At 53.1% G+C, this 15,347-nt stretch overlaps 2 protein-coding genes across 8 annotated transcripts in view; one reads left to right on the forward strand and one right to left on the reverse strand.

Moving 5' to 3' along the window:
• Window positions 1-4,977, forward strand: part of OPHN1 (oligophrenin 1) — a 47,765-nt gene extending 42,788 nt beyond the window's left edge. For all 4 annotated transcript variants that reach the window (XM_042886355.1, XM_042886356.1, XM_042886357.1 and 1 more), the window contains 4 exons: window positions 324-489; window positions 1,721-1,771; window positions 2,478-2,528; window positions 2,894-4,977. In XM_042886355.1, coding sequence (XP_042742289.1) covers window positions 324-489; window positions 1,721-1,771; window positions 2,478-2,520 — 260 coding nt within the window. In that variant the 3' untranslated portion in view covers window positions 2,521-2,528; window positions 2,894-4,977. The remainder of the gene's footprint in view (window positions 1-323; window positions 490-1,720; window positions 1,772-2,477; window positions 2,529-2,893) is intronic.
• A 1,031-nt stretch (window positions 4,978-6,008) lies between these two features.
• The window catches only part of AR (androgen receptor), a 45,817-nt gene continuing 36,478 nt past the window's right edge, over window positions 6,009-15,347 (reverse strand). For 3 of the 4 annotated variants that reach the window (XM_042886359.1, XM_042886361.1, XM_042886362.1), the window contains exons 5-8: window positions 12,701-12,845; window positions 11,787-11,917; window positions 11,475-11,632; window positions 6,009-11,107 (exon numbers count right to left, since the gene is read on the reverse strand). In XM_042886359.1, the coding sequence (XP_042742293.1) occupies window positions 10,952-11,107; window positions 11,475-11,632; window positions 11,787-11,917; window positions 12,701-12,845 (590 nt within the window). In that variant the 3' untranslated portion in view covers window positions 6,009-10,951. The remainder of the gene's footprint in view (window positions 11,108-11,474; window positions 11,633-11,786; window positions 11,918-12,700; window positions 12,846-15,347) is intronic. The other variant, XR_006181528.1, reaches the window with a different exon arrangement.

The following is a 15,347-nucleotide window of genomic DNA, read 5'->3' on the forward strand; positions in this document are numbered from 1 at the left end:
GTGCTGGAACACTGCTTCACGCTTCAGTGCGGACAGCTTGGGGGTAATTCTGAAAAACTGGAGAAGCCAGCAGGATGGATGAGAAAATAGGAGACGCTCCAGTTATAGTTTAGCAAAGAGGAAATTCAGGATCAGAATTTACAAATGCAGGCATGGAAGAGATGTGGCTAAGGAGTTGTCCTGCTGAGAAAGTCCTAGGGGTCCTGGTAGTTGAAGGGCTTAACACAGCCAGCAGCGTGCTCTTGCAGCCCAGTAATGCATCTTCACAAAGACATCCTCTGCCAAAGCTTCACACGCACCGTCTCTGATCTTCTGCCTTGCAGGAGAGTACGATGGTGTCCCCAAGCCACGGCCCCATGGTGATAAGCCCATGATAACACGTCCTCCTGTGAGACCTCCAGACCCACCGTGCAGGGCTCCCATCCCACAGAAGCTGGAGCAGAGGCCGGATCTGATAGCAGGGACAGCAGAGGAAATGCCTTCTTCAGTGTAAGCCAGGGGCCGGCGGGCAGCACGGCGAGGGGCCACAGCTCAGCCTTTGGCCCCAGGGCTGGGGGGAGGGCAGGGAGGGCCGAGGTGACCGGCAGCGGGAGCTGCTGCCATCTGCCAGGAGTGCTGGAAGGGCAGGAGAAGCAGCATGCTGGTTTCCAGCACTGTTGGCATAGCGGGGCTGGAGCTCGTGCAGGTCCCACTCCCCTTTCCATGGGCAGGGGTCTGAGTCATTTGGGAAGAGCTGCGTGAGAGCCGGGTCAGGCTCTGCCCTTAGGGCACAGCTGGGGCGGAGCTTGGCCATAGCAAAAGCAAAAACACTGCAGGAACAAAAAGCTCTGAGCCCCATCCAATGTAGCTCCGGGGCTGACTTTCCATCTTCTCAGTTACTTCTCAGTGCAGCTGGAGCTCCCTCCCTTCCTGCTCTCAAAGAGTCTCTCAAATGAGATGTTTCCCAAGAAAAGAGAGATCCTGCTTGGATCTCCATTAAGGAATTGGATGCAGTTCAGCTTCATTATCGGATTTCTTCATGTTTTTAAAGAGACAGAAACCCTGCTGTCCCTCACTGGGACGTGCTTCTCCTTCCCCCATCATCCCATGGATTCTCAGTCTGTTCTCCCTGCACGCTCACCTGATGCTCTGCCGCCAGACTTAAGCTGTAGGATTTGAGGTAGCCACCTGCCCAGTGCCTGTGGCAATAGGAGATGGCAAAAATGTTTGTCATCCTGAAAGTCTGCTGCTCCTGCGTTCTGCTGAGAGCCCCTTGTGTGGCTGTGTGACGTCCTCATCTTCACTCCTTAATCCAGAAAGGTGCTGTCAGTTTCAGCTCCGTGCTTGCAGGGCAGGAATGGGCTTTGCCTTTCTTCTCCTGAATCACTTATGTTATAATTTTTCCTTTTATGAGGGCAGTTGGAAGCTTAATATGAAGCACATCATAAGTGGAGAGGCCATAAAAAGTGACAAGTGCACGTTTACACCAGCACATAGGCTTTTGAGCAAAAGCAGTTAAATAAGCTGTGTGATTAAATTGATGAAGGGTGCCTGGTCAGAGCAGCATGCAGGAAGCACAGAGTGGAGCTTAGAGCACGAGGAATGCAGCCGGCATCACTAGAAGTGTCGTCTTCCGTGTCCGCTGATGCTGCTGCTCCTTTCCATGGCACAAATGCTATCTGATTAGTGAATGATATACATCAGATAACTGGAGTGACCTCCTCTCTTGTTCTGTTTGCAGAGTGGCCTCCAGGACCAAGTTCTTTGAGACGGCATCACGAAGAACCGGCAGGTGAGCCTGCAGCCACAGGGCTGCTGTGCTGCAGCAGTGACCCTGCGTGGGGCACAGAGCCATCCCTGGGGGGCACAGCACACCCAGCAGGAGCTGCTGAGCTGAAACACCAACCTAAACAAACAGCCCTGAGTGCAAGTCCGCTCCGGGCAGGGGCTGCATGAAAAATTAATCCTAAATCCACTAAGTGGTAAATACGCAGCCATGCATGGAATTAAGCCAGCTTGTCTGTCCATATTGTTCTTATGTCTCAGCCTCTGTGGAGGGCAGAGGGGCAGATCATGGGAGAGATGGGAAGGGCTGGGAAATGGCAGCAGCAGACAGCAGTGGGACCCACACGAAATGTCTGTGCAGGGTGTAGCTCCACGTGGCCAGATGGGCTCTGATGGCACAGCCTACACATGGGGGCCCTCACTGGGCCAGGGGGGCTTTGGGTCGCTGGCACTGTGGTTTGTGGCAGCAGATTTTGTTTAGAAAATAGCTGCTCAAATAATCCTCAATTTCCTGCTCTTAACAATCGCTGAGCTCTGCAAAGACTGCAGATAGATTTGCAGGCTTTGAAAAGCTGATAAGAGTTGATTTTCACCAGTGTCTACAATGGTTTCTTCACTTTAAAGATAAATCGTTGACCTGACTTCTACCCATCACTGTACTTATGTGCATTCAATCTTTTTTCTTCTGTTTTCTTTGACTCCATTGCACTTAGTTCTTCATCACCACAAGGCAGGATCCCAGGTGATGAAAGCTGAGACAAAAGGTACGTGTGGGTAACAGTGATCAGCCAAAGCCACGTGGTGGATCCTCAGCTCAGCAGATGGGGTGGTGGGAGCCCAGGGGAGGGAATGGGATCTCAGAGAAGAGATTGGGAGGAATGTCCTTTCTGCTGGAGACCTTTGACAAGGGCAGGATCGGGGCTCGGGGCAGTGCCTGCTGTCCATCGGTGGGCATTGCTCAGCAGACCATCCTGCTCTGCTGTTCCTGAGCTCCTTGCTGCAGCAGTCAGGGAAAACACAAGCACTGTGGAAACAGCTGCGCAAGACTTGGGTTTATGCTGGTGCTGGGTTTGCCATCACTGATGAACATACACTGCTGCATGTTGCCACACTTGTTTTGTTCTTTCAGACAGTGCAACCATCTCAGCCCAGCTAGACCAAGGAGATGTTCTGTGCTTGTGAAATAGATGTGTCACAGCTAAGACTTTTCCAGTTCAAATGACCTGGAGAGCAGCTATCATACTGGACGATAATTTTGTGCTGTCAGAAGTGGCTCAAGAAATTAGAAGGAGGAGATAAAAATGGCAAGAAGGCCGTTACTACGTTTGTCTTGAACTGTTCCCAGTCCTTTCGCCATCGCTTTCTGCCCAAGTGAGAAATGCTCGCCAGGCGCCTCTGCAGGTGGCAGCAGTGCTGGGTGAGCACCAACAGCAGCACAGCCAGGCTGTGAAAAGGACAGCAGAGCAGAGAGCTCTGTGCACCTCCACGGGTTTTGGGACTTAACCTCAGTGAAGGGTGACCTTGGACAGATGTCCCAAAGTTCAATATGCTGATTCCCAGTGCTTGGGTGCTGGGGAAGAATGACTGGAAGCTGCGTCCTTGCCACGAGAGACTCGTCCCATACTCTGCGTTCTCCTCACTTACGAAGCACTGGTGTGCTTTTCCACGTGCATTGCTGGTGGCACTGCTTGCACTGGGGCTGGCAGGGCAGCAGCAAACTGGAGGGGAGCGGGGGGACGCAGCCCTGCTCCTCCTGCTCCCATCTGCAAATCTGCAACTGGAACTGCTCCCCACAGACCCAGCAGAAGTCTCAGTGCCCGTGGTTATTCTGCTGGGCCAGCACAGGTGGGGAGAACTGAAACTCCAGAAATATGGGTCAATTCCTGAAGTTTTTCTAAGAGGAACACAGTTTCTTGTTTGCTTGTTACATTAATTTCTGATTCGAGAGATCTCCGATCTCTTTCCCTCAGCAGCAGTATTGTATTGATGCCTCTGGTCTGGAAGGGGAGCACATTTCTCCATGCCAGGACCTGTCCCAGTGCTGCATAGAGGTCTGTGGCTCCAGACAGCGTCAGGGCTCAGTGCTGAGCTGTAGCATTTCCCTGTAGATAGGCAATGAACACTTTCCTGCTTTCTGTCACCAGTCTAAAGGCAGCTTCTCTCTTTTCAGTGACTTTCCTTGGGTGCTGGGAGCATTCCCAGAACAGGCACCAAACATTCCCGTTTGTTCCCCAGCACTCCATCCCCCCAGGTCCAACACGGCTGGACAGGCAGAGGCTGCAGCAGTGCTCTGCGGTGTGCAGGTGCTTTCCTTCTGTGTGCCTCTGCCTGCTGCCTTACCGAATGTGATGAGTGCTGTGCTGATGGTGCTTCCACCCCCGTGGGCTTCAGCGCTGCCCCAGCTGCTCACTCCTGTGCTCGTACCCTGAGCAGTGGCACGTAGCAGTGGCTTTAAAAAAAGGTGTAGTGCCACCACTTTGACTACATTGTGTGCAGCAGCATCTCAGGGCTTCTCCACGCTAAGCTGAGCCCTCTGCTGCACCCTCTCATGAGCAGACAAGGGGTGAACAGCATCAAACTGGAGTGCGTTGTGTTTCTGGCTGCACGTCCCCCAGAGCTCAGCATCGAGTGCCCAGTGTGGGAGTGCTCCCCAGGAACAGGCAGCTCTGTCACAGCTGTGGTGTCACCCAGCAGTGTCAGCCCAGCTCCTCCTCCCCACTTCCAGCAGTGCCTTCTGATCTGGGCACTTCTGAGGCAGTGGGCTGTGGGCAGGTTGGCTCAGTGTGCAGCTTCTGTTCTGCACTGAGTGCTGAGCGGCACCGCGGGGACCGGCCCTGTGCGAGACGGCAGCTGTCGGTTCTCCTGTCCCTGTGCTCGTGAACAAACCCAGTGCTGTGCAGATGGCACAGATGTCTGTGGGACAGCGGTGGAGTCTGAAAAAACAAAGCCGAGTCTCGTTTTCATCCTCAGCGTTGTAAGCGGGGAGGCAGCAGCACAGTAAGAACAGGTTCCAGTGTCCTTGTAAATGTGTTTGTCACACGTCTGTGCTGTGGCTTCTTCCTCATCAGCACGGCGGAGCCCTGGGGTCTCTGCTGGGCTGGGAGGCACAGCCCCTACCTGTGCTGTGCGACCCCGGGCCGTCAGCCCTGCAGCCATTTGGCCACATAGCGGCGTAGAGTACTTCCACGTTTATAAAGTTTCCATGAGGTTCAACGAAGTCCACGCGTGTTTTTTTCCTCCTGCAAACGACGCCCGAGCGCCGCACGAAGCGCCGGCCCTCCGTGCTGCAAGGCGGGGCTGCGGCGCTGCACGAGGAGCCGCGCACCCAGCGCCGCGCCGCTCGCTGCCCCGATGGCCGCCACTGCAGCTCCCGCCGATGGCGCGGCCGCGTCACCGCGTGCGGCTGCCCCGGGGCTGCGCTTCATGCGCGCTGTCCCGCTGTGGCTGCGCTGAGCGTCGCGGCCGCCCGCAGGCACGGGGCGCGGTGACCAGGCGGCCCCGCAGCGCTGACGCTGTGACCCCGTGTCAGCCTGTGCTGTGGTCGGTGGGACGGCGGGGCTGTGGGCCGGCTCGCCTCAGCCCAAATTGCTTCCGGCCGCAGCCCTGTGGGGTTGCTTTTTTTCTCCTTGTTTGTTGGGTTTTCTTTCCAGCCAGCACAAAAGCATTTCTGAACGCCGTTGGCACGCCGAGGGGCCCAGTGGGAGCGTTCTGAAGCTGCAGCCTTTGCTGTGCTGCGGGGCTGTGGGGGGTGAGCAGCCCTCAGTGCAGCTCCTCGCAGAGGCACGGGCGTTGCTGTACACTTTTATATGTTTTCTTACTTTTCTTACCTTTAACCCCAGGCCACTGAGAACTGTTCAGCTTCCCCTGCCCGCAAACACCTTTCCGTGCAGGATTGCTACAAGCCCAGCAGGCTGCTCACTCCTGCTGCATTACCAGAGGGCCCACGTGCAGCTGCCATGGCCATTAATGAGCAGTGGGCTGCAGATTTCCTGACCTGGCGCACCTGGAGGCTGAGCAGCAGCAGCAGGGCTCCAGGTGTGGGCAGAGCAGAGCCTGGAGGGCTCTGGGAGCAGCTAAGAGGAGGTTTCCTTTTTGTCAGTGCTGGGTTGGATGTCACGGTCAGCGCAGTGCGGTGCTGTGTGGGACGTGGGGAGCACAGGTCCCTTTCACCACGAAGTTACAGCGGAATGGAGTTACAATTGGAGTTAGAATTGTTCATAAAGATACTGAAAGCAACACCAAAGGAGGAGGACACGGGGCTTTATTAGTGCCTTGCTTTGAGAAATACATTAATCAGATGAAATTTAGTTTTAAGAGACCCAAAGAGGCGTATCTGAAGAGATCAGTCAGCCAATGAGTAAAAGAAATAACAGCTCAGATAATTAATAGCAAAAATCCGACTGCGAAAAATAGCCTCTGTGAATTACCAACACACAGCCTCATCCATTTTGAAATTACCCAATCATTCTTGGCATCTTCAACCCCTATTATTTGTCACACCAAGCAGCATTTCTCATGTGCACAACTGAAATGAAAGCCGAATGCAGCGTACAGCAGCTCCCACAAACAAAATTCTGCCTTCATTGCACTTTGAACAACGACAGATCTGAAGTTACACAAGAGCTGAGTGTGGAGCAGGGAGGGCTGTGTGGGGCACAGCACGGGCTGAGGGCTCACGGGGGTCCGGGTGTGGGTTGAGGTGTCTCATTGCCCCAAGTGTAGTGTAATGGGTTCTGCCTTTGTCCTGAGCCCAGGTGGGCTCCTCTGGTTGGTTGTGACACAGACGGTGTCACTCAGCCCAGCACAGTGATGTCTGTATTGGGGTCACATCCTGCACTGCATCACACGGCAGTGCGCTGTCACCGCTGCCCAGCCCCCGTGGCAGTGTGTCACGGGTCTCTGTCCTCTGCGTTCCGTGCGTTTGGGGCAGATCGAAGTTCCAATCAAGAAAAACAATGAAGAAAGTGAAAACAGTGACAATAGTCCAACTGATGTCTTTTTCTAGAAGTCGAGTTCGGCCTCAAGGGCCATTAATTTGGGCAAAGTGACAGAAAAGGCAACAGCGGTGCAGTGGAGTTGCACCCCTTGCAGAACGAGACGTGCTGTGATGGAGCTGCGGGCACGGCCGCGGGCAGAGGTTGGCACTGCAGCACAGGCACAGCAGCTGTGATGGGATGGAGGTGCTGCAGGAGCCCCAAGCTCAGCACTGCCCTCAGCACCCAGCAGTGAACCAGCAGTAGAACTGGGCCGAGTCTGTGGGTCCCCACTCCTTTTCTTTTGGTAATCCCACGTAGCTTCCTCCAGGACTTTACTCAGCAATGGTGAAGCAAGCAATTGCAAAGACATTACGCTCAGTTACTGCTGTGAGCACAGCTGTGGGCTGGGAGTCCTCCCCAGAAGAAAGGCACCAGCAATGGGCTTTTTGGCTTGTTGCAAAGGAAATAAAGTGTATCAATATAGAGAATTCTTTTCATTACAGAGACAAGTTAACAAATAAACCAGCACTAAGCTGCCACAGAGCACAAAACACCCGGCACAGAGAGCAGCTTATTCTAAGCTTACTGTGGTTTTATGTTTGGCGCAGATATGTACTTTTCAAATCATAAATGCAGGTTTTCCTGCTGTTTTCAATAGGAATGAACAGAAGTCTCTCCTGGCTTCCTCAAAGCAGTGACCACGATGCCAGAACACAGCTGTGGGCAGCTCACAGCCTGAGCTGTTGTTCTGGAGGCCCACACCTTCTGCAGATGTGGCACTGGGGCAGCATTTCTGCAGCTTTGTGCTGAGGTCAGGTTGCCCCGTAGCACCATTCCCAGCACCCAGGGACAGATGGCATCAGCACCTCGGCTGTGGCTGCTCCCACCAGGCAGCAGGAATCAGAGCCATTCCAGCAGTCATTACGTTGTAAGAACGTATTTCTGCTTTGAAGTGGTGAGAAAATAGGCACAGTCCCAGGATTCTGTCCTGAAGTGCATGGATGCTTTGTGCAGCTGAAGAGAGCAGACATAAAGGGTGCTCTGCTGCCCCTTGGGTGCCACCCCATCCCTGTTGGCCAGAGCAGTGGAAGGAGAGCTGCATGCTGACACTGGGACCCCCAGAGTGCTGCATCCCAGCCGCGCAAGGATGGGCCTCAGAAACCTGGGCAGTGCAGAGCCCCCAAAAATAAACCAAAACTTCTGTTACTATTGGCACACGCTGCCTCACCCCCGCATGAACACCCAAGGGCACTCAGTGTGCAGTCAGAAAGAAGGCTCATCAGCAGGAATAGAACAGGTACCTTCAGCAGTATAAATGGGGGCATGCCTATGCATACGTACACATACGTTTAACACGTAGTTTGTTATCAAAACGTCTCAGGAGAGATCCCCACAGTGGCAGCTGTGTGACTGTGGCAAACGGCACTGCCCTGACTGCAGGGTGCAAAGCCATTCTGCGTTCTAACAGAGCTCAGCTCCCCAGGACTGACCCACTGCTGTTTGCCTACCTGTGCACAGGGCAGGATGCTCGCTGCCTGGGCTTAGCTCCAAAGCCGAGCTAAGGCTCCTTCCCCAAGCTCCCAAAGCTGAGCAGAAGGCTCCTTCCAGTGTAAAAGCAGAGGTGCTTTTCCTCAGCTGCACTGTGCTTTCCCAGGGAGCCCAGGGGCTGAGCTGGCCCTGCACGGGGATGGGAGCTCAGCTGGGACCCCCAGGTCGACTGCAACAGGATGAGGACGGTGGTGAGATTCTCTTCGCTTTATTAAAGCAAAAATAGACAAGAAAATGCAGAAGAAAACACAAAGTACAAAGATATACAGCAGGATCTGGACTTTGGTATTGTCTGATTTTTTTTTTTTTCCAGTTCCTGCAGCAGCCAATGGAAATAAACCAAGAGACACTGTTACTGTCCCCCTGGCAAACACACACTCGGGTGCCGCTGCCCCGGCTCCCCATCCTCCAGCAACCCCTCCATCATCATCATCGCAAGAAAACAGGGGAAAAAACACTGCAGAAATTTACTTTGAAACAGAAGAGCTGCAGGGCACATCCTGGGCCCCACATAGGCACTGGGGCTCACACTGGCAGAGCGCCCATAGCACAGAGCAGCAGGGAGCACAGAGCAGCACACAGCTGGGGGCACAGCCTGCTGCACAGCCCCGCTCCCTTTGCAGCAGCAAGTGGGTGTATGCAAGTCCTTATCAAATTTTGTTTCTTCCCCCTCTCCCAGTAGAAAAATACCCAGCAGGATGCAGTTCAGTAATGAAACCTTACTGACACGAGCGTATGCAAAATGTAAAACTCTCCAAAGAGGCTATTTAGACCGATCATAAACATCCTCCTGTTGATGGCAGAGATCAAGGCATTACCAAGCCCATTACTCATCATTCTCCTCTGCTAACAGCCAGAAAACATTCAAGCACAGAAGAGAACACCAGCAGGGCTTTCCACTGATTCATCTGCATGTATGAACAGATCACACCGACACCGAAGGTGCAGCAATAGAAGGCTGCTGAGTACATCCGGACTTGCAGATTGTGCCCACCTACATGGGAGGACCTCAGGAGGAAGAGCACAAACAGAGCCACTAACAGCCCAGGAGAGGAGATCTTAATACAAATGGCTGTACAGAAAGAGCATTGGTTCAATAGTCCTGTGTTGTTTTTCTCTACTTCTTCCCTCAATGGAAACCCTATAGAACAGTTGAAGAAGCATGTAGCATTAAATGCATTAAATGCTTGTTCCTGCTTGCAAACAACCCGGCTGCACCCGTGGGCTTTGCCTACAGAGCTGGAGGTAATGCTCAGCTCTGAACAGGTCCCAGAAAAAGGAGAATCCACACAGCAACCCGGAGGCTGTGCTCATGGCAACCAATGGGCTGAACCCACTGCCTTTGCTTTTAAAGACATCTGGCACACAGCTGCTTGAGGGGGCACAGAGCGCAGCACGTCTTCCCCTGCCCCACTCCCTATCACATGGAGAGTTCTGCAGCAGCGGGAGCAAAGCAGTGCCTGTGCCACGTGAGCGCAGCCTGCCAGACAGACCCAGTGCAGGCTGGGGGCTGCCCATCATCCCAGACCACTGGGAGCCATCAGAGTCAACCTTTGATGTGTCCCCCTCTAAACGATGTGCCCACATTCACTGTTTCATCACTCCATCCCCAGAAAGCTCTGTGTGAGCACAGGAGGATGCCACCACTGCCACAGGTCATTACTGCAGCCATCTCCCAGGGACAGGGCTAACGCCCAGAGTCACCCATCCTACAGGGCCAGGCCTGGCTGCTTCGCTTCTGGAGTTCCCACCTGCTGCCATGGAGAGCAGCTCAGGCGGTTGGCAGACAGGTGATGGAGCTGAGATGCTGGCTGCGTGGGCACCCAGTGTGAGCAGAGCAGGGGAGAGGTGCAGGCAGGGGTTCGGCTGCTGAGGGTCTGAGGTCCGAGAGGCGTCAGGCACTTGTGGAGGTGGCACAGCCATGTCTGAGCAGATCGGAAGGGAGATGGGAGCGCTGGGAGCGCACTGCTGAACGGGCGGCATCCAGCTCACATCCAGCTCACCTCGGGAGCAGTGCCCCGGGGGGAAAGCAGCCGCCATCGACAATGGAGCCTTCCAGAGCCCATCTGCCCTCCAGCAGCCACGCGTGGAGCCGAGCAGCATAGGGCCGAGCAGCCCTGACAGTGACTGCCAGGTGCCTTCCAGCTCTGAGGGGTTTCTCATTCATTGGGTTGCAATTCATCTCTTCCCCTCAGTTGCGCTACTGCGGTATTCAACGCATCTGCTTCCCAGCACCATAACACACATAAGAAGTCCCAGAGGAGGCTGGTAAAGGTACCCACACCCACGCCTCGAGAGTCAGCCTGTGCCTCACCTTGATTTGGTTTACAGAAATACAAGAAGTGGGGGATGTCTCCCACTCTCCCACAGCCCCAGGGCACTAAAAGTCACTGCAGGAAATAAAGAAGTGACCACCCCCAGGTGCTGCTGACAGGGTGTCCCTGCCACTGAGCAGCCAGACCCTGGCAGGAGTTCAGTCAGAGATACCACAGGAAAAAGAGAAATTGAAAGAACCCCAGCAGGGAGGAGTTTGCTACTGCCTGCCTGGCGGCACATCATCTCTTTGGACAGGATTCCCCAAGGCACTGCAGTACAGTAGTGCAGAAACAATAGGCAGAGGTGGCTGAGATGGAGGCGATGCAACTGGGAGTCCCTCTGGAAGATCACTCCGCATGGAAGTAAATGGGTTTCACTTTTCCAGACAGGATCTTGGGAACCTGCACAGAGATTATCTCTGCCATCATTTCCGGGTAGTCCACACTCACCATATGGGCCTTAATTAAAAGATCAAATGTAAATTGATGCAGATCCTTGGCAATCTAGGAAAGAAAGAAAGTTTGTTAGGGAAAAGTTCCCCACTGGATGATTTCTGTGGAAAGGACAGCAGGGGCAGCACAGCAGGGCTTTGCCAGGGCTGCACTCTGCACATCCGGGAGCACATGGATGCAGCCATGGCAGTGTGCAGGATTGCTCCTGGAGATGAGCAACACACAGAAGCCAATAAAAGAAACTAAAGAAGCCACCGCAGGTACGAACATGAACACAGTGTCCATGTCTACAAGGGCGGTTACGCCATTTCCCAACGCTCTTGCAGGGACAAGATCCCTCCCTGCTGCACTCCCAAATTCCCTCGCTCCAATTCTCTCTGCTAACTGAGCCCAGGTAGGCACCGCGCTGCGCTCTTACAGGATGCACGGAGTCCAGGACCTTGGTGAGCTGGTAAAACCGCCGAGAGCAGGAGGTGGGGTTCTTCCTCTTGCAAGCGATGATCCGATCGAGTTCCTTAATGTAATTCATGCGAAGTTCATCAAAGAGCTTCTGGTTCTTCAGGCCATCCACTGGAACTGGAGGAACAGGGATGGGAAACAGTCAGAGTTGCCCCAAAAGAAGAAGAGAGCCACAGGAGAAGGGAAGGAATTTTGTCAGTGCAGAGCATGGAGCCCTGCTCCGCTGCTCCCTGCAGCCCAGGTCTGCTGAGGGGAGGACGTGAACACTCACTAATACTGAAGAAGAGCAGAGCCTTCATGCAGAGAAACTCCTGGGGCGTGATCTGAAGCCACCCAAACTCCTGGGACAGCTGCCGCATCCTGACACATTGGCTGTACATTCTGGATTTGTGCATCCGGTACCTGGGAGGAGAAGGGGCACGGGGGTGGAGGGTGGCTCATGCTGTGCCTAAGGACACTGGCACAATCCTGGCACGGGACTGAGCTCTGCTTTGAGGGTGCTGACAGCAACAGGCCTGAAGGTAGGAGAGGAGGGTTTTCCAAAACATGCCTGCATAACTCTGCGTGTCTGAGGATGGATGGCTACATGGCTTTGCCAGGTTTGGGTGACCCCCTGCCTTCCTGGAAGCAGCTGCAGTGACTCACCCCACTCAGTTACACAGAAGGGACACGAAGCTGAGCTCAGCCCTCACACAGCAGTTGTGCTTTCACTCACTGCTGTACTCAGTTACTGTTTGTAAGCTTTTCTGCCTCAGTGCCAATAAAACCTGCTCAACTCAAACATGACACTGCACCAGAGGGACATCGTCAGGAGCTGGAGGAGCTCACAGCATGCATTTGTCTCCACTTCTGCCCTCTGTAACCAACCCAGCCTGCTGGAATCAGCGCCCACCCCCGCCCAGGAGCCAGGCAGCACTGCAGCCCCTCACACCCACACCATGGGCTGCTGCTGTTGAGGGCGCGGCAAGGGAATTGAAAGAAGGCGCAGGGAGATATTGCATCTGTCCTCATCATTCCTGCAGACTGCTGCAGCCCCTCTTAGCTTGGATCAGCTCCCAGGGCCTAATTGCCCAGCTGCACATCCCATAACTGGGCAGTACAGCAAACCCCCTTGCCTGGTTCTCGTTTCTCATCCAGTCTGACCCAGGCAAGGCAAACTTCAGACTGCTGACATTTGGCACTTACTCATTGAAGACCAAATCTGGAGCAAAGTAAAGCATCCTGGAGTTGACGTTAGTGAAAGATCTCCAACCCATGGCAAAAATCATGAGACCCATCCAAGAGTATTGGATTATTGACATCTGGTCATCCACATGCAAATTGCGAAATCCTGTTCAAAAGAGAAACAAAGCACAGCAGAGGGATGTTACACATCAGCGCTGAGCTCTGGCAGTTCCTGGAATCGTCCTCACACAGCAACAGTCAGAGGCAGAACTGTGTTCTCGTTAATCAATTACTTCTTTTCGGTGAAATTTTGGCACTCTTAAAAGTCACCATTTTCTCATTTTGAGAAAAATGGCATGTAATCTCAATCAAACATTAAAACAATTCCAACACCACTGGGGTGTAATTATAATCCACAGTGCGTAATTACATTCCACTGAAGCGAGCATCTGTCTCTTGCTCAGAAAGCTGTCAGCTGCAAACGAGCACAAGTGATGTTTCACTGCTGCCTGTGATTGCTTTAGGCCCGTCTGCTCCCCTTCCAGCTTTCCTATCACCCGCCCAAACAGCACAGCCTGTGTGCACCAGATCCCCTCTGCCCCCAGTGGGTGCCTCCACCCCCAGGGCTCCCAGCTGCCTGCAGGCAGGACTGCAATCTCCAGGAGCTGCATGCAGTGTGTTTGCAGAGCATGGGTACAGAGAGGGCAGCTCAGGCAGCACAGAATCAGTCATATTCATCTCTAAGACATATCTACGCTGGAATCTCTATTTAATTAAGTGTTACATGCTGCAAAAACCACCTTTTGACTTATGCAGCATGTCTGTTCACAGATGAATTCATTGCCTACTGCTGTACTGTCACGCACAGTGACAGCATGCTGGAATGTTCTCCTGCTCCATACCCGCTACTGTCCTTCATACCACCTGCCATCTCGGCTTCAGAGGGGCTTCAGAGGAGCTGTGCTGCTGCAGAGATGGAGCCTGCAGGAAGGAGCGCTGGCACCGCAGCCATGAGGGCACACATTTGGTCAGTGTGCTGTATCATCGTCTGCCAAAATCAACAGGCTTTGTTTTCCTCCCCTTTTAAATTGCTCTTTGAGGGAAAAACTTCTCTTCTTCTTAGAGGGAATTAATAGAGCGAGGGCAAGCAGGGAGGGACCTCTCTGGGGGGTTGTGTCCACATGCAGCACACTGAGCACCAGCAGCACCAATGAGCCCCTGCAGGCTGCACTTCTTACCCACTCAGACTGGTTTTCCCCTAAGCACTGCGTTATCTCCCGATGTATCTGCCGGATCCCCGTCCCTCCCTGGAAGCCTGCTGTCTGCGGGCACGGCAGACGATGCATGGCCAACACCACTGCTAAAGGAAAACACAAAACCATGGCCATGATACATCACCGAGTTTCTGGTATGGCATAGCTGAAGAGACACATGCTGATATCTTCTGCAGAAAGCAATCGCTATAAAAGTAATATTACCTTTATGGATGATTGTAAAGAGATGAAAGCATAATCTTTTTCTTGTGAATAACCATAAAGTAGCAAAGCTAAGAAGCAAATTCTGTATCTTCTCTCTTGATATACAGTGCTGTGTCAGAATTACTTCTCCCTAAGTGATCAACAATTGAGCACCTCATGTTTCCCTAAAGCAGCGTTTCCATAAAAATAAACGCTCATTTGTTACCTTGGAAATGCGATAATCAGAGAATGAAAACACACACAATCCACTGCATCCTCACAGTTACAGAACGGGTTAAACGCAGGGCAAGGCAGCAGATTTGAATCAGAAAACAAGTGAGGGGTGGGCTGTGATACCCAAAAGGCCCCAAGTGACACAGCAGGCACACCAAAATTTGCAACGTCTGCGACAAGCAGCAGTACTTGCAATGGCAGCTTGGCCCCGGCCAGAAGCACCTCCCTGCTGCTCCCTGCAAAGCAGTTCCTTCTTTACAGAATGCTTTCCCAGCTCCTTTGGGAATGAATTAAGGCTTCCCACTTGCAGCCAGTTAAAATGATTTTTAAATGAAAGCAATCGAGTGCTGATCTGAATTAACAGTAACATCTTACCAACATTTTTATATACATACAGTGAAGGGAAAACAGGGGTTTAACCAGAGCTTGAATTCTGTGTTCCAGAAGCTTTCTTGGCAAGCTGTGGTTAGTTAACCTTTCTAAGGAAAGCACAGTTTGGTTCTGCCTGACATGGCAGGCATGGCTCACTCCTACTCATGGCAGTCTTGTCTCTGACACTCTAGGATATTAAAACTTCGCTGTAAGCAGTGCAACAACATCTCGGACCTCTTAACTGCCCCAGGAATACGGGTTCAGGGTGAGATGCAAGGTTAATTCCCATCCATTTACCAGTAGTAATCCAATGCTGTGACACCGGGCCGATGCTGCCCGGCAGGAGATGCCACTGCCCCCCAGCACAGCACAGCACTCACTGTGCTCACACACCTCTGCCGGGCTGCTCTGCAGGGGCAGCTAGAGCCACTGTGCCAAGCAGGCAGCGGGGGCAGAGGCAGTGTTGTGCCCCAGGCCCCACTCTGCCAGCCATGCTCATTACAGGCTCGCAGCCTCCCAGCAGACCCAGTGCAAATTCTTTCGTTTTGCTAAAAGCACCAACATCCCACTGGTTTAAATTGGCTAGGTTCTATTTTCATTACTTC

Source organism: Lagopus leucura, unplaced genomic scaffold, assembly GCF_019238085.1.
Source record: "Lagopus leucura isolate 7727_CA_CO unplaced genomic scaffold, USGS_WTPT01 Super-Scaffold_100057, whole genome shotgun sequence".
Lineage (NCBI taxonomy): Eukaryota > Metazoa > Chordata > Aves > Galliformes > Phasianidae > Lagopus > Lagopus leucura.